The sequence below is a fragment of the Saccostrea cucullata genome, unplaced genomic scaffold (genome assembly GCF_032062105.1).
Source record: "Saccostrea cucullata isolate Sc308-1 unplaced genomic scaffold, CSIRO_AGI_Scuc_v1 ctg1501, whole genome shotgun sequence".
In the NCBI taxonomy this organism is placed as follows: domain Eukaryota; kingdom Metazoa; phylum Mollusca; class Bivalvia; order Ostreida; family Ostreidae; genus Saccostrea; species Saccostrea cuccullata.
The window spans coordinates 28,226-50,983 of record NW_026927204.1 but is presented as its reverse complement, the minus strand read 5'-3'; the positions used below and the strand labels follow the sequence as shown (position 1 = coordinate 50,983).

Below are 22,758 nucleotides of genomic sequence, written 5' to 3'. Positions count from 1 at the left end.
TGGATTTACATTTACACAGAATCAAGAAGATTTATCAATGATATTACCCAAGCTGAACATTAAACAACTAATTACATCTCAGAGACACCGAGGGAGCTTGGGATTCCTCTACAAACACATTTTCTAGAGAGCAGTATGTAGTCAAAACATGGATGTGAAAGGTGTGAATTTCTGACGACGTCGAGATGCACGGAGTCGTCCGTGCGTGACGAGAGACCAGCTGACAAACAATTAGGTTAAGTAGAGCAGAAAATTGCCATGATGTCGACATATACCAGGTAAATTTTGCTCTTGGGACTGTGAATATACGTCGAGATAAGCGGGGTAGTCGACATTACCGAGGTCGTCATATCAGAGTTTTTGCAGATCATTTATATAGTAAATAATGCCGAGACCGCAGACAGACGTCGACATATCCCAGGTTGTCAACATATCCAATGTCGAGATACCGAAGTTTACCTGTATGTGAAATTTACAGCAACCAATGTCTGTTTTATAGACATGTGAACAGATGGATTTCAAAAAACAATAAAGTGCCTGGCCACAGCATGATACGCCCGTCAAAAAATTACAATTATCTTCAACAGTTCAGAGTGCAAGAAAATCATGTAAAGATTTCCATGATTTTTCCATTCCTTAAAATATTTGTTTATCCATCCCCTGTGGTGTAGGCATTAATTACAACAAATATTAAATCATCGTTAGCTTTCTATACTGGTTGTGTTAGACCTTGTCAAATGTCCATCATATTAAACAATATCACATTACTCTTAACAACTTAATCTTTACCAAATTAATTTTGAAATAAAAGGCTAGCAATCAAATGACATATGCTATAAACTGACCAACAATTCCTCTATCTCATTCCCAAAGGATACAGATAAGACTGCTTGATCAGAGATGCTCTAAAGAAATGATTGAGACAGTTAGCCTTCCTACATTGAACTCATTAAACTGTGACTGGAGATGAATGGGTCTGCATCAAATTCATTTTAAAACTTATGCTAGCTAACAAGAGTTATTCCTAACCCAACAGGCTGACCCATCTGCCCAATTCCAAACGGATGTAGGTAAGACCTGCTTGATCAAAGATGCTCTACCAGTTAGCTCCTCACACTAAACTCATTAATTTCTCTCTTATTTGACATGCAATTTTCTGTTATCAGAACTCTTCTTGACCAGTACTTGATAATTACACTCATGGGAAAGGTGGAATTTCTCTAACATTCATTATATTTGTTATAGATTGCTGTCAAGTATATGCTGAAAAAAATATTTTCTTGATTTACCTCTTTTTTAATAAGGATAGTGCAATACTCTTACATTTTTGGGGATGTGTAAATGAATAGTAAAAAGACAATTTTTTTTTTATTTCACTTCAATTAAAGGTCACAATGACCTTGAAATAGGTCCCAACACACCTCCTACCTAAGACATGTAAGATGCATAAACTGGCCAAGTTTGATGATTCTAAGTCTACTAGTTTTCTAGTTATGGGCCGGAAAAGATTTATCCATATTTGGCTATAACATTTTGAATAAAGGTCAGAGTGACCCACTTTTTGTGTGTGACACACCTTTTACCCAAGATGTATCAGCTGACAAAGTTTCATAACTTTAGGCCAAATAGTATTAAAGTTATGAGCTGGACACGAGAAAAGCTAACAGATAGACAGACGGACAGACAGACAAATGGACAAGAAGCCTATAACATAATACGTCCTATCTTAAGACGAGCCTATAAAAATCATATAATGGGCATCAAAAATGGGTACAGCCCTTGGCAACAGGGACTTACAACAACCACTGTATATTTGTGAAAATTAATTCAACAAATTATCACTGATTACCGGTATATTTTATTGACTTTAAGACACCTAGCAAAATTGATAGAAATCATTTTGGGGGTAGTTTACACTGCTTTAAAGAAACATTTGATAGTAGAAAAGTTTAATACTCAAAGGTCACCCTATATTTTGAACAAGTTTATCTTTTAAAAAGATAGGTAAGCTTATTTATCGCCATAGCAATTTTTAAACACAGAAAGGAGGATCCGTGATCAAGTGATTTATTTTGCTGAATTCTTTAATTTTTATCGAGGCTGGGGAGTGATAAAGTTATAATTGTTTTGTGAAGTGTATTTAATAGACATATAGGTAAAGAAACGAAGGGAGGGATTTTGTGTTGACCTACTGGAGTTTTCGCGCAATGGAACATACATGACCTTTACTGGAGAGGGGGGAGACTCCATATAATATGGAGAAGATGCCGATTGAGGCACTGTATGAGCTGTTTTAAAAATGGAATTTCTTGGCAATGTAGCAAAGAAAATAAAGGGGAGATATAAGGAATATAGAAAATAACTCAAAGTGTATGTTGTATAAAAAATCCAGAAAGATGTGAAGTGCCCCTGCGAGGTGAAATTCATAATTTCAGGAACTTTTATGAATTGTTCATGAACATTCATGATGTGTTCATGAATGGTTCATGACTGGTTCATAAAGATGGTTCATGAACTTTATTCATGAATATATTCATAAAATGTAGTTCATGAACAAATGATGAATATATACGAATAATGGTAATTTTCATTTTAAAGACAGAAAAAATGTAGAGTTCAAGGTATTATGAATGTTCATGAATTTTCATGAAGACTAAAATAATTGACAAAAATGATTGACAGAAAACACTCATTACTCTCATAATACAACTTTTGCATGCAGATGCAATTGTTGAACAAGCCCCTAGTATAATTTATATTTGATAACATTCTTTCACCAACTATCTGAAAAAATAAATCATGAAATCTCTAAACATTTCATGTTTTTATTTGATTTTAATTAAACAAACACTGCATCACCATTGTCAGCATTTTTTTTTTTCAAATTGATTACTTATGTTTCTTCATAATTTAAATTAAACAGTTATATTCATCATAATGTGCTTTAAATAATGTTGTTTTTCATCACACAACTTTGTTTGATCGAATTTTCATTAACATCAAACTTTAAACAAGTTGTTGGAAGATGAAACATTCTGGAAAAAGAACTTTGTGAGCTTCGTAAAAAACGTTTTATATATTTATTAACAACTAAAAAATTATATCGCTTGTCTGTACTGTACCGCATTATTCCTGGATCAAAACACTATATACATTTCAATTTTGGTGCAGTTAGAATGTCAAAAGTTTCCCTTGCTTCGTGTGTAAATAATAGAGCACAGACCGCATGGTTGTAAAGTATCTATGACATAATCCACATTCGTATTTTGTAGTTTTAATTCTCCTATGTGTCTTCACAGCTCAGAATATTCAGTCTAAGGGCGAGAGATTGTTATTATCATGTCATATGTCCTCTGTCAATGGGGGCCCCCTAATGTAGATTTTCCGCAAGATCCGTGGAATTCCATAACAAATTCCATGGAATTCCACGTAAATTTTGTTCAGCAGAATTACACGGAATTCTTGAGAGTATTGGGATGGAACTTTTTCCGGGATGGTATGGAATTTTAAATCTAGCCTGGAAAAGAGCGGAATAATGCCAGAATAGAAATTTGCGGAGGAAATCCGTGGAATTCCAGATTATTTGTAAAGAACTACAGTTAATTCTCGATAAACCGCCACCTTTTGTAATTTAGAAATCATGGCGGTATAACGAATTTGGCGATGAATTGAATTTCCCATTTTTAGGAAACAAGAAGTAGAGTTACCGTTCTTAGAAATACCATTTAGCGTTTCTATTCTTATTATTACATGAACATGTATATAAAATTATATTTCTAAATTTAAAAATACTTCAAGTAATTTTTTTATGTATAATTTCGCTAAAACAAAATGTGCAGTTATGAAATAAAGACAAGTACATGTGTATCATATGCTTGTAAATCTGCACGTCTGTGAACAAAAAATGCTGGGTCGATCGTCGTGATATATTGCAGATAGTACGTAAAATGAATTCTTCAATAAATTCACTGTTTATGGCATCATCGATAATGAAACGTTCACAAGTTATACCGTATAATTATTTTTTTTAGCAAACTTAGCATCGTTTAAGGCAGAGATCATCAAAATAATATCGTTTTCGGCTTACTTTAACAACTACCGCTTTCGTGGCGAAGCCGTGACTAAATGATTTTTAATAAACAGAAATCAAAATTATTATAACAGTTCATGTTAAAATTATTGTTTATTAATTCTTGTTTAATTACTTAATTGCATGTACCTTGTCTGCCTTTACATGCTTTACAACAGGGGTAGCATCACAACCAATTAGCCGCGCTTCACTGACCACACGCACCTGTGGCGGTATTATCGAGATAACTGACACTTAAAAATGGACGTTTGTTATGAAAACAGGGTGGCGGATGGCGGTATGCGAATTTGGCGTTATAAAGAGAATTTTATATAGCAGGAAAAATGTTCTGGGGAAATCATGGCGGTATTGCGAAAATGGCGATGAATCGAATGGCGATAATTCGAGAATTGACTGTATATGCGGTATATTGCATATGTTTGCCCCCACAAAAGTCAAATTTTGAAAACTACCTGAAATGTGCTGAATTCAATAAATTGTACGAGAAATATAAATTAACAGAAAATATTATAGTTCCAGAGCAGTGTATTCACAATTTTTGTTTATGACGTCACAAACTAGTCTGATTTTATATCCTTTTTCAGAAAGAGGACAAAATGGACAAAATTTCAACAATTTTAGCTTTAAAAGTTATAGAGCGCATGTGTGTTCAGGAACAATATTGACATATTTCATTGATATTATCATTCTACACATTATATCAAAATATTTATCCTGAACACGCATGCGCTCGGTGACTTTTATTTAAAATATCGACGAAATATGTACATTTTTCTGTAAAATTCATGAAAAACCGAAATTTACGTCATATTTGTGACGTCATTACTTATGAAATTATTCAGTGCTTTGAAGTCAGCATATACTCCCCTGTTTAAGGACTTAATTAAATATTACTCCATCAAAGTTTGATTTGGGGGGCAAATATTGGTTAATACCGCATAAAGTTCTTTAAGGAATTCCATGGAAATCTGTGGAATTCCAGGAAAATACAATAAAAACTGTATTAGTACCAAATAATTACAAAAAAACTTGATAACATCACAATGTTTCATAGATCAAATCTTCTATATTTGCAAAATGAAAAATTCACAGTTTCTTTTACAATGTTTTTTGAGACAAATATAATAGCATATACCACTCAGATGTACATTATAAGCACACTTTTTTTAATGTATGTATTCTCAATGAAACTTCAAAGTATTTTACATCAAAGGTTATTCACAGAAATATCCAAGAAAAAATATGATTACTGGGGGATCACCTTGGTTAAATTAATTATAATGAAGTTATGATATACATGTATGTAGTAAACTAAAGTCTGCATTTTTTTTAAATAAGAGGTTAGATTCATTAAATGACATTGGCCAAGGATTGGGAGAGGTCATTGGAAACCTCAACAGGATATACATTCACAGTAAACTGCCAGAGGCCCATGTAAATTTACTGTACAAAGTTAGTGATTAGAGTGACAAACACACATATTAAATGCAAAAATATATGTACTACACAACTACATTGATACAAAGATCCCATAAAATTAACAGTTGCTATTTTCCACCAATGTACGTGTCAAAGATCCCAATTGTGGAAGATACAAAACTTCTGACATGTTGCTAGAATCACATCCTCACAGATATCCCATGAAATTTGCAATAGAGGGTTGACAGATAATTGGCGTCACCAACGGATTCACTTTTAGTACGAAGGCTCAGCAAGTTCGATGTTAATCATTCCAACAGACACTTCAAACTTTCCTTGCACAATTTCTGAAAGAGGAGATGACCATTTAAGATGTATCATTATTGATATCCGTATAAATATATGACAAATAATAAACTAAAGCTCTACAAAACAATTGGTTTTTTCTACCTGGCAGATAAGTTTACTGTAGAATATGAATTCACTATCTTGCAATTTTTTGTTCCAATTAGGATTAATTCTGATAAATGTAAAAATGTGAAAAGTTTATAGACAACAGACAAACACCAGACTGTGACACTGATCAAAAAACTCACTTAGGCCTTAAAATGGCTCAGGTGAGCTTAAATGAAAAGGCTAAAGCTGAAGCTCAATGCCTGACTGACGTTGAAAAAAATTAATTTCAATTCATGTGATTTTATTGATTAAGAAAATAATGAAGAAATCTTACCATTTTTTTTAATACAGTTCTTGTCCTAAATCTTGTGAGCATCCGGATTCCTGTAAAATGCATGTATACTTCATAGAAGATGATATCTTTGATTATATTTGATCTAAAATAATTATACATACCCATGCAGTTAGCATGTTTAGATTACCTTTCAGAATTCATTGTTATAAATAATAAGGATATGGAAATTAGGCATGTTAAGAATATATTATATCTTTAAATGTCGTTTACTTGGCATAGTTGCAATATTTTTTTTAATCTTATGCTTAAAGACATGGATTAATAAAATCAAAGTTAGTTTATTTGTTTTGAATGATAATTTGAGCTGGTTCTCACCATATTCACAAGCCTATAGTGACTGATTGGTTAAGCATCTACATGTATATACACTTTTATCAAATGCCAGGGCTGTGAAAATCATCTCAGGCAATGCAGCAACTATTAAAACAATCGAAACATGCAAGATAAGAGCTGAAAATGGTCATGAACATGCTTTACAAAATATATAATTAATTACATGTACATCATACTCTGTAAATGTTATCTTGAACAAAGGAAGGTACAAGTAAGATTCTTTACATCAGTTCGATTCCAAGCAAGGAAATTCGGATTAAAATCAATGATCTTAATGATATGTATAGATTTGTTAAATAATTATTACAGAAATAGTGCTTGTCCTAACGATTTCACCGTCGGGCATTTTATGTATGGTGCCTGGATAAATCAAAAGTAGCAGAAACATTCTTCGTTCGAGGACACATAAAATACTGTACAATATTGTACCTACCGGTCTTAAAAATGTCGTCATCTTTTTCCATCCCAAGCTGACCATGATCCCCCTGTTCGTGGCACTCCTTCCAACTTTCCTTCTGTGGAACATCAACATGGCATTCGATAGTTTTGAATTTCGCTGTTGTTAAAATTAATTGTTCATCGAGCCCGACTTCGATCCCGATGTTAGTGTATTAGTCGACAGTAAAAAAAAAAAGTAATTTTCGGACCCACAGTTTTCCAGCGCAGAAAATGGCTAAGTTTCTCATTTTACAATTTTTTCCAAAGAATTCCACTACTTTCCAAGCCAAAAAATGTCTAAGTCCAATTTTTTTTTGAATCCAACCATATAACATACATTAATTATAGACTGAGACTCGAAACATTCATAGGCCTGATTGATCTACAAAATGGCGGTCCAAGAAAATAGGCTTAAATTCCACTCAGAATGTTTTAATTTGGAAGGGCCTCTGATGCAAAATTAAATGAAACTAAAATGCAAGAAAATACAAAAAAGTCTTATGTTTTACAATCATGGGTAATTTCAGAAAATCTTTCTTTTTGAAGGAAAAAGAGAAGCAGTTCACAAATGTTGATGAGCAGAAGACAAGAAACTTTGGCAGCAAAAAAAATCTGAGCTCTTGCAAAAGAAAGAAAAAATAATTGAAATTATGAATGATATTCAATCAAAGGATCCAAATGAAGAAATTCTGGAAATTCCACATGGAGAGACAATAAGGATTTTTTAATTGACCATCTCTGCTCGAACTGCTTGAAAGCAGTTAAAACTGTTACCCTGGTGGTGAACAAACTTTTCTCCTAGACTGGAATTAAAAACTGTTCAATTTCTGGCATTAAAACACACTTTGAAACATGCTGAGGAAGGACCCCCCTCTCCTCTTGACCAAGTAAGGTTAAACATTCCGCAAAGAGTTGCGTTTGAATTGAAATTTTTTATACTTTCACCAGGAATGAACTACACATTACTCATTTACTATGGTTTAATATGTCAGAACTGTCTATTTTAAGTTTTTTAACAAAGATTTTGTTGCCATGGTTGGAAAACAAACAACATTTCTGTGAAATCTTTCAAGATGCTGTATTATAAAACATCTACTGTTACTTTTTTAGAATGACTTCATGCATTTTCATGTATAAACATGAATAATAATATTACATTTTTTGTTTACAAATAAGCAAGAATATTCATGAATGCTAATGGTTCATGAATTTTATTCATTCATGAACATTCCTGAAAAAATTCATCAAATTATTCATGAACAGCTAGTTCATGAAGATCCAATGAACTCATTATTGGACATTCTTGAAATGATGAATCTTCATGAATATGACTCTTCATGAATTATTCATGAAAAAAAAATATTCATGAATATTCATCAATTTTCTTTCATGAATAAAAATTCTTGATTTGAAAATGTCCAATAAAAAGTTCATAGGATCTTCCTGAACATTTCATGAATAAAATTCATGAAAAATTCAAGGAAATTCATGAATTATTCATAATCGTCTCGCAGGGGTAAGTAGCTTGGTCATTTGGGTCATCTTTGTCAAAAAATGTTATGGTAAAAATTAAGCCATACACATCTGATTCAGATCTTACAAATAATGGATTTATTCGTTATTTTAAGTGTAAATTCTTGTTTCTGGAATTTGTAAGATTGGCTGAATTGACCAATCAGAAATTAGAGTCAATCTTTGGTTGTGCTTTGACGTAAAGAAAAACCTCCATTGTCTTTGTTTTGAACAATCAGAAAATTTTAAGTATTACAAATCTGTAGTTAAAGTGTAAGCTACAGAATAAAAAGAAACATAGTTATTTAATGCTACAACATGATACAATGAAATTGTTATCGTAAGGTCTATCTATAGTAGTTTTCACAGTTATCCAGAATCAGAGTTGCCAACACTCTGAAATAAAAAATAATAAGGCGTGGTTCGGGTACCGTCTAGGCCCCCTTCCACTGAAGATATTTTGTAAATGGACATGCAATCGAGCCATTTGAGACACGTTTTGATTTTGTTTACTTTAAAACATTGACATGAATGCGATCAGCCATCTGAAACAGAAACGACGACATAAGCAAACGTTGTAAGGATTATGAATATTTAATTATAATAGTAGAAATTGTAGACTGCCAGTTATGAAAATTCCGAAATTATGAACTTTGATCGAGAAAAAACGAAATCGGAAAAATATAGAGAGAAATCGTAAAGCTTACTTTGGATGCTAATTTCGTAAGACTTACGCCAAAATTGTAAGAGTTGGCAGCTCTGCAGAATGCACGACCATAAAGCCGAGTATGCGTATTCAAGGAATTTGGACTAATGATGTTCAAAAATGAAAAAATTTGGACTAATGATGTTAAAAAAAGAGTGAAAACGACAGCGTGTAGGAATATCTAATAAATTATTTTTAAAAAATCAAAAATTGTACTTAATATCCACTTTTGTCTGAAATTCAAACAGATAATGAAACTTGAATCCTTTTTGCTTTAAACCCTCAAAACAAATTTACAATAAGTTGCAACTGACAAAACTGCAAAGGCCTAAAAAGAGCAAAGAATTGCAAGAGCACAAAAATAGTTTTATATGCTATTTTCTTAAATATTAGCAGTCTTATTGTTCAAATTCATATTCGGGGATGAAGTTCAACTTCTGGAAGAGTCTAGAAAACACAAATTATTTCACTACATTGAATTTCTTGAAGACACCAGTGTCCAAACCCACAGGCCATGAAGAGTAAAGGAGTTTTGGGGATAAACAGAAAGTTAATGTTTTGTCACACCAACAAAATTTGCCAGATCTTTCAGCCTTTGACTTGTTTCATTTCCCAAACTTAGAAAAACATCTATCAGAAAGAAAAAAAAAACAACTACAGCAAATCATAGGATCTGCCATATTCTAGTATAAGAGGGGTCATACTCAAAAATGTGTTCTAAAACAATTAGAAATTGAATAAAAATGTTACGGACATGTGTTTTGATTAAAAGAGAATATTTTATTTAAATGAATAAGACTAAATAATAAAAAAGCGTTTTTTTTGTTTCTTTCTGAGCCTCAGTGGCATTATTTATTGAATGCCCCTCGTATGTATCTTAGTAAAGTTTACTTGTGTGCAAAGTTATATAGAAATCCGACCAAAACTGTAAGAGGAGTAGCATTTTGAAAAATTGTTTACAGACAGACTGACAGCTAGACAGATGGACAGACGAATGCATTACTATCGCATAAGCTCTTCTGGTCTCTGACCAGTAGAGCTAAAAATAACACATAAATATATAATATTGCATTAACGACGTTGGCTCCTGATATTTAAAGTCTTAAACTTTTTCTGTCAAGTATATTTTTAGTTTCTACACATGTGGCTTAGTTAAAAATCAAATCCAAAAATGGGGGTCAATATGCTTCTTTTGGCGCTACAGTACATTTAAAATGACTTTTTGCACTGAAATGTGTGTCCTAAATCTTCGACATTTTCTCTCCAATATTTTTATCCAAATAAAGAATGAAACAAAATAAACTATAAGTCTATTTAAAAAAAGACACTTTAAAATCGTGACTACGAAAAAGTTTAAAATTGTTTCGCATAATCAATTATTTGACCTTTCTGCACTCACAAAATGTGATTTTTCTGGCATTGAAAATTTAACAAGCAAGAAAATTATTTAAAGTCTTAAACTTTTGCTGAATTTATGCAGATTGATCAAAGTTATCTTATATTCAGAAAAGAACACCTAAATCCGGGTTATATGGTGTAAATTTTTAAACATTACCAGGGTTCGAAATTAACTCATGTCCATAAGTCCAAGACTAGTAAAAATTGTGTCGGACTAGCAAACTTTGTAAGGTACTAGTCCGCACGGACCAGTGCAAATCCGGATATAAGTCTTGAATCTGTTCACATTTTATTAAGTTTATTTCCGAGTCTCTTAGACGTTTGAAAATAAACGAGAAACGCAACCGGGATAAAGCGTTTTCTACATTGTGATCAATAAACAAAGACGTGACCATGAGGAGATTTCTAAAAGTTGAAAACCCTCTTTCTTTCACCACATGCTTCCAGCTGATGTGTGGACACATATTTCATTGAATTAATCGATAAAAATTTTATGATTTGTGTTCTTCTTTTTACATACTATAGGGCGGACTAGTGGAATAGTTCGTGGACTAGTGGAAGCTAGAAGTCACTAGTCCGTGCGGACTAGTGCTAAAAAAAGTTAATTTCGAACCCTGATTACTAAAAATCTGTCAATTTTATGTTAAAATTGGCTCAATTTTCTCCTGGACTTTTAGAATATATTTAACTATATTTGTCACAATTTGTAGAAAGAATTCATTAGAAATAATTTAATAGATATTTCAGAACCAGTATAACACATTTCACTGCAAAAAAACAGCTTTGTGTGCAACCAGCATGGAAAATAGGAATCTAAAAGCAGCAGTACTGTATACAGTTCAAAAGGGAAAAATTGATCATTTTCTTTTAAAAAAAAAAACCTTCCGCCACAAAATATAGTTCCTAGCTTAATCTTACTTGAATGGAAATTAATCACAGTTTTTTCATTGAATATACTTCAATTTGCCCTGTAGAATTCAGATTTAATGTTAAAACTTAAAAATGGTACATAATTTTATAAATAAAGGTCCAAGCCAAAATCTACTCAAAAACACAGGATCGAACGTCCTTATATTATAAAATGCGAGTGTATTTATGCAATACGTCAACAGACCTTTGTTAATTACACAAAAAACACATGCAGAATCGCCCTGGCATGGATATATATATGTATGGTTGTTACAACCATGGTAATTAATTCATTCTATAAGTAGTAGTTTTCTCTTCTAAAGTCCACATTGTTTTATTTGTTAAAAGAATATGCATGTTTATTTACAAGTAGAATAATTTTATCTTTTATACTACACGCGGTAACAGCTACACATGCTTTACAGCAATAAAAACGTGTTATCAAAGTATTGATTTAAAACATATTTATATGTATGTACAGAAAAAATTGTTTTAGTTATTTATTTATCTATCTAAAGTATTTATTGTTTATTTTATATTTTAGCACCTGGTCATTCCTTAGCTGATATTGCAGCATCTGAAACCTTGATTGATACAATGAAACACATTTCAAAAGATGCATATTTGATTAATGTAGGGCATATAAGTACTTAAAGAGAAAACTGCACCAAAAACCTTACCCTGGGATGCCGACACCGACACCGAGCATATCAAATAAGCTTCCCCCAACTTCGTTGAAGTGAGCTAAAAATTGCATTTGCTGTGGTGGCTTTATCCAAACACCTCATGTCCCTTGATTAGGAAGGGGGCATGAAATTCACGTCCCATAGATGCCATATGCCAAAATTGGCTGCAATTGATTAAGAGTTTCAAGAAATGAATCTGAAAAATTCTAATGTTAATGTACAACAACACATGGTGATGGGAGAAAACAGATAGCAAAGGGGGGTCACCTGGGTGATTCAGTACATGTACCTCACCTTCTCAAAATGAATGAAATATTCTATAAGTGCATATAGTGCTGTTTAACCTTAAAGACTTTGATTTGACAAGAGCCACAGTGAACCAGCTTGCTTTCATTTTCCCCATGGGTGTAGGTGTCGATCTGTAGACGGAAAGGTACACCTTTTTCTCCACCATGTTTCTTGGCTGTAAACTCTGTACTGATACAGTTTACCCTGATGTAGACACCTGATTCCTTGGTTGGATCCCAAACAAATTCAGCTCCATTAAGACGTTCTCTGTCAATGTTGACATCAATCAATCCATATGACAATGGAACATCTATTTAATAAATTAAAAAAATATTCAATGAAAAAAGTGCACTGTATCAATATATCATATCAAAATGCATTGATGTTAAAGAAATGAAGCTTATTTAATCCTATGTTATAACATAAAGCGGGTTTCTTTAGCAGTTGAAAAATTTTGCATTTTGCTTGCTCTAAAAGTACAGTACAGGCAATGCAGATCCCGTATTAGAGCGTGTTCCCTCTGCGGTGTATTAATCCTTTCCCAGTTACACCGTCACGGGTTTTGATCGCGGTGCTACCTGAGACCATGTTTACACCGTGGCAGGGCCAGATATCGTTATTCTGTACCTTGAGTTTTGTTACCTGTAAACGGTTGTTGATTATTACTTCGAGTGGATGGTATTGAAAATAAATATGTATATGGTCAGAATTATATTTTTAATATGTGCCTTTTATTTTGCACATATATGAATGTTGTACTACTAATACATAATTATGTGACTGATGTCATGAGTAAAGGGCCCTTAGGGAATAATAAATAAATTGCTAGATGCTCATCCGAATTTTTTTAAAAATCGAGGTGGGCGGCTTTTATTTTATATTTTTTATTTTTTCAATTTTGCAGATTTTTTATTGACCTGGTCAATCGGTGTAATTTTATCTAAAATACCCGAAAAGTTGGTTTACAGTATATATAAAGCACTTGTTACACTTAAAAACATTAAAAGAGAGAGAGAGAGAATCCCAGAAGGACACCGCCGCCTGCAAAACGGGACATCCCCTAGCAAAAAAGCACTTCGATCCCGATATTAAAAAGAAAATAATTTTCTTATCAGTCATCAAAATTCATCATTCACTTACCATCACACACACATGTAACTTTTTTCCCTATAACTGTTACGACAGGATGAAAACACCATACATCTTCTGTATCACCAAAAAATGAGAAATAAATGCAGATACGCCAAGATATGTAAGCTTGTTTTTAAAAATGTTTATACCGGTTATAAAAAATTATGAATGCATGAATTGAATTCATGTTCGCTACTTCCATGCAAGCGGATTTTTTAAAAGTTTATTTTTTTGAATATTTTATTAAAAAAATGTTTAAAGCACTAAGCTTCAATTGTTTATACAAATCCTTTTCTTCGCCTGTCTTAATTATGGAGTAACAATATAATAAAGAGGCAAAGGATTGTCTTATGAATGGTTTATATACTGTACCTTAAATTGAAACTTTGAACTTATACCTAAAATTGAAACCGTCTTTTAACTTCTTATTTTTTTAAGTAAATAACAATTAAAATCGGTCACAAATATTTCTGCACATTCACCTTTTTTTTTTTTTATTTTGAGACACCCTTACCCTGTTTCACTTGAACATAACATTTGTATATATTTTTTTACAAGGACAGCTACTATGATCTAAAAAAATGATTTGAGTATATTGTATAATTTAAACATAGGTAATCAGAGATTACAGAGCTCACCTCAAAGAATGTTGTCTTTAAGTAAGGCAAGTCATACAATTACCCAACAATAAGTGTACATCCAAAAATGCAAAACTTATGCAATTTTGATCTGATACTTTGGAATAGACCTATATAAAAACTTCAAACTAGTTCTTCATCACAAAAATGTTATCAAAATCCAGAATCTGAAGCAAGTTTAAGAGTTTTCATCCCTTGATGCATCATATGGGCAAGTTTGGTTTATTTAAGCCTTATACCTTAGACCTGCACCCATAACTTTTACCTGGTCCATTATCTGGAAAATGTATGTCGAATTCAGCATCCAGAGCAAGTCCATTAGTATGCATCGATGTATCATCCAAGCGAGTTTGCACAACATAGGGCTAATAGTTACTTAGAAATGAAACCTGTATAAAAATTTAACCTCTTCACTCATCCAGAAAAAAATGTAGGTCAGATTCAGCATCTGCAGCCAGCCTGGTAGAATGCAACCTTAGATGTATCATCCATGCAAGTTTGGTCATTAAAGAGCTCATAGTTACTTGGAAATGAATCCTGCATCAAAAACTTTAACCTGTTCACTCATCCAGAAAATGTAGGTCAGATTCAGCATCCAAAACAAGTCTGGTAGTATGCATCCTAAGATGTATCATCCATCCCTTACAGAAAAAACTAATAGAAACTTACAAGTTTTTATAATGCACTTATTAGCAATTTATAAGTCACTTATAAATTTTGAAATTTACTTACAAGTGTACTAAATACATGCCATCTTTCCCGATTTAGGCGGGATCCTCCAGATTTTACCCTTTCATCCCGTTCTCCCGATCGGGAGAGAAAAATTGCCCTAATTTCCCGATTTGAAAAAAAAAAACACCAAAATTTTCGATTTTAAAAATTTCCCTACCTCTGAATTTTGACAATCGGGATAACAATGTCCGACTTGTTTATTCAATGCACACAGATAACATTCATTGTTCATTTAACCAGGTGTTAATTTAATAGCCACAGGAAATCACTTCACGCTTGAACGCATGCAGTTGTCCAGGTACAAATAGCTTATAGCTTGGGGCAATTAGGGCTCATTGTAAATTGGAAATGAAACCTGTAAAATAACTTTAACCTGTTCACTAATCCAGACTCAGCATCCGAAGCAAGCCTGGTAATGTGCATCCTTAGATGTATCATCCGTGCAAGTTTGGTTAACATAGGGCTTATAGTTACTTGGAGATGAAATCTGCACTTAAAACATTAACCTGTTCACTCAACCGGAAAATGTAGGTCAGATTCAGCATCCAAAGCAAGTCTGGTAGGATGCATCCTAAGATGTATCATCCATGCAAGTTTAGTCTTTATAGGGCTCATTGTAACTTGGAAATGAAACCTGCCCCCAAAACTTAAACCTGTTCACTCAATCAGAAAATGTAGGTCAGATTCAGCATCCAGGGCAAGTCTAGTAGGATGCATCCTAAGATGTACCATCTATGCAAGTTTGGTCATTATAGGGCTCATTGTATCTTGGAAATGAACCCTGCACCAAAAACTTTAACCTATTCACTGAACTGGAGAATGTAGCTCAGATTCAGCATCCGAAGCAAGCCTGGTAATGTGCATCCTTAGATGTATCATCCGTGCAAGTTTGGTCAACATAGGGCTTATAGTTACTTGGAAATGAGACTTGCACCAAAAACATTAACCTGTTCACTCAACTGGAAAATGTAGGTCAGATTCAGCATCTGAAGCAAGTCTGGTAGTGTACATCCTTAGAAGTACCATCCATGTAAGTTTGGTCAACATAGGGCTTATAGTTCCTTGGAAATGAGACCTACACCAAAAACTGCACCAAAAATGTTAACCTGCTCCAAAAACATTAACCTGGTCATTCCTTTGCTGAAATTGCAGCATCTGAAACTTTGACTGGTACAATGAAACACATTAGAAGCATCTTCCATATATGTCTAATCAATATAGGACATAAAAGTACTTTAAAAGAAAACTGCTCTAAAAAACTTAACCCGGGACACCGACACCGACACTGACGCCGAGGGTACTACATAAGCTCCCCCAACTTTGTTGAGGTAAGCTAATAAGAAATGGTTAATTGCACTGTTCTTGTTTCTTTTTTATATATGCACACTAAACAGTGCTTGAATTTTCTGATCGAAATTATGGTTCCATTACAATTTTGAAGAAATCTATATGAAACTGAAACTGAATGAATATATTTTTACTCAATAAAGGAAGGCCCGTAGGAAGCCATTTCAGTTGTGTGTGTTTGTGTGTGTGGGGGGGGGGGGGGGGTGTTACAGCTATATTTTTTTCAGTTGTGGGCACTTTCAACTACCAACTACCAAGCAAAAAAAAGTTTTTACGGCCAGGGAAGGTCATCCATTCATCTTCCTCCATGACATTGGCTAATCTGACACCTAATAAAAGCTTTTCACATTTCGATGCATTTGTCTTAACCAATAATGAAATATTACGTCCAACACACATTTATGTTTTTTGTATGAGGCGATGCGGTAAAGTAATAATCTACCGCTCTAATCTATTTTTTCTTAGTTATTAGTTCAAAACATACTACTTTCTCGATATATTAAAATTTTAAAAATATATATGACTCGATTTTGCCTGTCCCCCTACAACTCAGTGACATAGTCGTTTGAAAAGAGGGTGGGGGACAGCCAGAATAAAAATTCAATTTACCATTTAAAAAACTTTTCAACCAAAAAGTTGCTTTTTGTCCTATTGTGCACTAATTTGACTATGCTGCAACAAACAAGAGGCCCATGGGCCTTATAGGTCACCTGAGCATCATGCAACAACTTTACAACGATCAACTCTGGTTCATGTTTTAAACTAGACGTCATGGCATTCACAATTTTGAAAGACGCACCATTGCTAATCATAACTAAACACTTAGCATATTTAGTTCGGTTACTTAATCCCATAGACAGAGTAGGGGAACAAAAAATGCATTTCGACTAATCAGTAATATTCAGCAAAAATCAGAATAGTGCCACTACCACACATGAACCCCTGACCCTTGGTCCACACATTTCACAATTTTGGAAAAGGCACCCTTGCTTACCAAAAATATTTGATTGATACAAAGGAGAAGATTTCAATCAATTAATTCATTTTCAGTATATAAGTAGAGCCCCCCCCGTATGGTACCCCTGATCCAGGGGCGTTGAAATTCACAATTCAGTAAGAATGGCCCTGCTCATCAAAGCTATATAGGTAGTTCATCTGCTTAATACCCAGGAGCAGAGAAGAAGATTTTCAAACAATTTCTGCATTTTCTCTATATAACCAATAGAGCCCTGCCCTAACAACAGAACCCCTGACCCTAAGGGTCATAAACTTCACAAAGGTTTTCTTCCACACCATAACTATGTACTTAATTAGTTTATTTCATACCCAGGAACAGAGAAGAAGATTTTTAATGAAATAATGTATTTTCATTATATAATTAATAGAGCCCTGCCCTAACACCAGAACCCCTGACCCTGGGGCCATGAAATTCAAAATTTTGGAAGAAACATTCTTGCTCATCATAACTGTATACTTAGTTAATTCATTGAATACCCAGCAGCAGAGAAGAAGATTTTCAAACAATTTCTGCATTTTCTCTATATAACCAATATAGCCCTGCCCTAACAACAGAACCCCTGACCCTAAGGGTCATAAACTTCACAAAGGTTTTCTTCCACATCATAACTATGTACTTAGTTAGTTTATTTAATACCCAGGAACAGAGAAGAAGATTTTTAATGAAATAATGTATTTGCACTATAAAATCAATAGAGCCCCGTCCTAACACCAGAACCCCTGACCCTGGGGCAATAAAAATCACAATTTTGGAAAAAGCATTCTTGCTCATCATAAATACTAGTATATACTTAGTTAATCTGTTGAATACCCAGCAGCAGAGAAGAAGATTTTCAAACAATTTCTGCATTTTCTCTATAATTATAATCAATAGAGCCCTGCCCTAACACCAGAACCCCTGACCCTGGGGCCATAAAATTCACAATTTTGGAAGAGGCATTTTTGCTCATCATAACTATATACTTAGTTAGTTTGTTGAATACCCTGCAGCAGAGAAGAAGATTTTTAAACTAATTCTGCATTTTCTCTATATAATCAATACAGCCCCACCCTAACACAAGAACCCCTGACCCTGGGGCCATGAAATTCAGAATTTTGGAAAAGGCATTCTTCCTCATCATAAATATGTACTTGGTTAGTTTATTTAATATACAGTAGCAGAGAAGAAGATTTTTAAAGAAATAATGCATTTTCACTATAGAATCAATAGAGCCCCACCCTAGCACCAGAACCCCTAACCCTTGGGCCATAAAATTCACAATTTTGGAAGAGGCACTCTTGATCAACATAACTATTTACTTACATAGTTTATTTAATACCCAGAAGTAGAGAAGAAGATTTTCAAAGCATAAATGCATTTTCACTATATAATCAATAGAGCCCCGCCCCACACCAGAACCCCTGACCCTGGGGCCATAAAATTCAAAATTTTGGAAGAGGCACTCTTGCTCATCATAACTATGTGCTTGGTTAGTTTATTTAATACCCAGAAGCAGAGAAGAAGATTTTCAAAGAAATCATGCATTTTCACTATATAATCTATATAGCCCCACCCTAGCACTAGAACCCCTGACCCTGGGGCCATGAATTTCACAATTTTGGTAGAGGACTCAATGCTCATTACATTCATGCCAACAGTTTGCCTGCTTGATGTCCAGGAGTAAAGAAGAAGATTTTTAAAGATTGCAATAATTTTAGTGTTTTGGTCCCACCCCTCAGGCCCCAGGGGGGCGGGGACCATAAAATTCACATTTTTGTTCCCCTTCACCCATAGATGCTTTATACCAAATTTGGTTGAAATTGGTTAAGCGGTTAAAGAGAAGAAGCTGAAAATGTTCAAATGTTAACACACGACGCACGACGAGGGACGAAAACGGATAGCAATAGGTCACCTGAGTTACTCAGGTGACCTAAAAAAATGTTTATGAGAAAGAAAAATACTCAAATTATGTAGTTTTTCTCTTACAACCGGAAGTTGTCGTTTTTGTTTCCAGTAGGACTGATATATTTCGAAACTACAAATAAGATGCTATAATGTGATACAAAAAATTTTCATAAAAGAAAAGTTGAAATTTTCGAAATCTTTTTCATGGAACGGACCACGGCAATTCAATTGGACCAGTTTAAACAAGAATTACATGGAGCCACGTCTTCGGTGTCCACTGAAGTTAAGAAGTTGAATAGTGATCAAGGTGTTACCTGGAAAAATTGGGTGTTGCTAAAACGCGGAACGGAAAACAGAACGGAAAGCGGAACGGAACGGAAAACGGAATATATTATTTTGGATTAAATCACTTAAAATACACAAATTTTATCATAAACGATATATCTTGTACATATTCAATTCCCCACTATTAAATACAAGTTGATTTTGTCATGCTCAGTCTCTTATTTACGAAAATCGCTAACATAGCATTCACCTAGAATCGAATTTAAAGGGGGGGGGGGGGGGATAAAGGAACTTGAAAAGTATTGATCAAGCAAAAACACAAAAAGAAGACAACTGTTTGATTCGGGAGGGGGAATAAGTTCCAACTCCAACATCTTTCAATATTATTTTTTACACTAACTACTAACTTATTACATTAATTACATTCACAAAAAGTGTAAGGATGTCAACTTGAACGAACAATTCCGCAGTAAAAAGGTTATGACTGGGGGGGGGGGGGGGCAAATATTTGATATTTAGATGAACCATGGAAAGAGAAATAAAATGTAAAAAAAAAATAGTAAGATTACTTATAGGGCAAACCTTTACGGCAAGCTCAAATAAACATCTCTTATACACACTGGTCGTTAAAGTTTTATTCAAAATAGAGTCGCTTTCTATATATTAAATTCTTGAAAGACAAGTTGGAAAACTTTCATGTGGTAGATATAATGCAGAATCTTGCATTCAGTGAAGTTAAGTTTTGTTTGTTTGTGGTACATATGCGTGTATGTTTAGGGGGGGGGGGGGGTGTACATGAAAAATGAGTTTGTTTTCCCCTCATCGGAAAGGTCTGAAAAGTTGCAATAGGTCTGCCCCCTTTTTGTGTCCAAAATAAGGTTAATAAATCAATTTTTAATGTGGCTGTGGGCCCCTACACAGACCTGAAACTACCACTCCCCCTTTCATGATTCGCGAATTCGACACTGCGCGCATAATATGAATATCATAACTACATGTAGTTATTTTTGTCTTTACAGACATTGACATTGGAAAAAACGGTCACGGTAGCCTAGTGGTAGAGCGTTTGCTTCGTGATCGGGAGGCCTGGGTTCCATTCTCGTTCGCGGCCACGCATCATACTTAAGACGTAAACAAAGGTAGTGACTGTTCCTTCGCCAAGCGCTCGGCACTAGAAGTGAAAGTCACGGGTCTTTCGGATATGACCTTAAAAACGTAGGTCCTGTGTCACGGTAGGCGCTGGCATGATAAAGAACCCTCACTGCTCAATGGCCTTGAGTGCCGAGTATACGTCTTAATTTGAAGCCATTCACCGGCATACGGTGACGTCTCCATATGAGTAAAAATTTCTCGAGAGGGACGTTAAACAATATAAAATACATTGGAAAAAAATTGAAAGAGGGGGGGTACAGTAAATAATTTCCAACATACACCAAATTTGACAAGCAAAAAAGGGCACATGTCCTTTGCCCAAACACGAAAATCCTATTTCGTATGTGTGTGTGTGTGTGGGGGGGGGGGGGGGGGGTTGTCGAATTTCCTTTGGTACCATTTTTTCCACGGAGGGTATGCACGAATATATCCTTTTACAACAAGAAATTAATTTTTTTTATCTGATTTATGTGTTTGTGTGTGTGTGTTTTCCGTTCTGCGTTTTAGCAACACCCAGAAAAATTCAGGTAATAAAGATCAGTATGAACATAATGAGAAAGTGTCTGATATTTTAACCCAAGCTTTATGGGCGTTGAATAATGCAAAGTATGATTACTGCAAAGAACTTGTAATTGCATGAAGCCAATGAGATTTCTCTAAAACGTAATAAGCTGGTTAAAATGGCCGATACATCTCCTGGTGTCTGGAGCACAGTAAACAAGAGGCCCATGGGCCACATCGCTCACCTGAGTAACTTGGGTGATGCAGATCTTTTTAAAGATTTGTTCTATATATAATTTCTATGTAAAACTTGGATTCCCTATTGTAGCCCCGCCCTACCCTTGGGGGTCATGATGTTAATAATTTAATATCTACACTACCCAAGGAACATAAGTGACTGGTTTCAAAGAAGATTTCTAAAGATTTGTTCTATATATTTCTATGTAATTTTTTTTACCCCCGGGGGTCATGATTTTAACAATTTAATATCTACACTACAGTGGTTCTTGAGAAGAAGATTTTTAAAGATTTGTTCTATATATTTCTATGTAAAACTTGGATTCCCTTTTGTGGCCCCGCCCTACCCCCGGGGGTCATGATTTTAACAATTTAATATCTACACTTTTTAAAGATGCTTCCACATAAGTTTCAGCTTTCCTGGCCCACTGGTTCTCTATATATTTCTATGTAAAACTTGGATTCCCTATTGTGGCCCCGCCCTACCCCCGGGGGTTGATTTTAACAATTTAATATCTACACTACCCAAGGATGCTTCCAAATAAGTTTCAGCTTTCCTGGCCCACTGGTTCTTGAGAAGAAGATTTTTAAAGATTTGTTCTATATATTTCTATAAAAAACTTGGATTCCCTATTGTGGCCCCGCCCTACCCCCGGGGGTCATGATTTTCACAATTTAATATATACACTACCCAAGGATGCTTCCAAATAAGTTTCAGCTTTCCTGGCCCACTGGTTCTTGAGAAGAAGATTTTTAAAGATTTGTTCTATATATTTCTATATAAAACTTGGATTCCCTATTGTGGCCCCGCCCTATCCCCGGGGGTCATGATTTTAACAATTTAATATCTACACTACCCAAGGATGCTTCCACAGAAGTTTCAGCTTTCCTGGCCCACTGGTTCTTGAGAAGAAGATTTTTAAAGATTTGTTCTATATATTTCTATGTAAAACTTGGATTCCCTTTGTGGCCCCGCCCTACCCCCGGGGGTCATGATTTTAACAATTTAATATCTACAAGAACTTTCAGCTTTTCTGGCCTAATTTTTAAAGATTTGTTCTATATATTTCTATAAAAAACTTGGATTCCCTATTGAATGATTTTAACAATTTAATATCTACACTACCCAAGGATGCTTCCACAGAAGTTTCAGCTTTCCTGGCCCACTGGTTCTTGAGAAGAAGATTTTTAAAGATTTGTTCTATGTTCTATATATTTCTATGTAAAACTTGGATTCCCTATTGTGGCCCCGCCCTTCATGATTTTAACAATTTAATGGATGCTTCCACATAAGTTTCAGCTT

At 34.3% G+C, this 22,758-nt stretch overlaps 1 protein-coding gene and 1 long non-coding RNA gene across 2 annotated transcripts in view; both read right to left on the bottom strand.

Moving 5' to 3' along the window:
• The window catches only part of LOC134273709 (transcription factor CP2-like), a 209,188-nt gene that overhangs the window by 175,845 nt on the left and 10,585 nt on the right, over positions 1-22,758 (bottom strand). Inside the window, exon 3 of the mRNA XM_062755915.1 lies at positions 12,587-12,840. Coding sequence (XP_062611899.1) covers positions 12,587-12,840 — 254 coding nt within the window. The remainder of the gene's footprint in view (positions 1-12,586; positions 12,841-22,758) is intronic.
• LOC134273708 (uncharacterized) lies at positions 5,183-7,334 on the bottom strand. Its single transcript, XR_009993473.1, has 4 exons — positions 7,027-7,334; positions 6,576-6,677; positions 6,240-6,289; positions 5,183-5,856 (listed from the first exon to the last, which is right to left on the bottom strand). It is a non-coding gene; the product is annotated as an uncharacterized LOC134273708 (long non-coding RNA).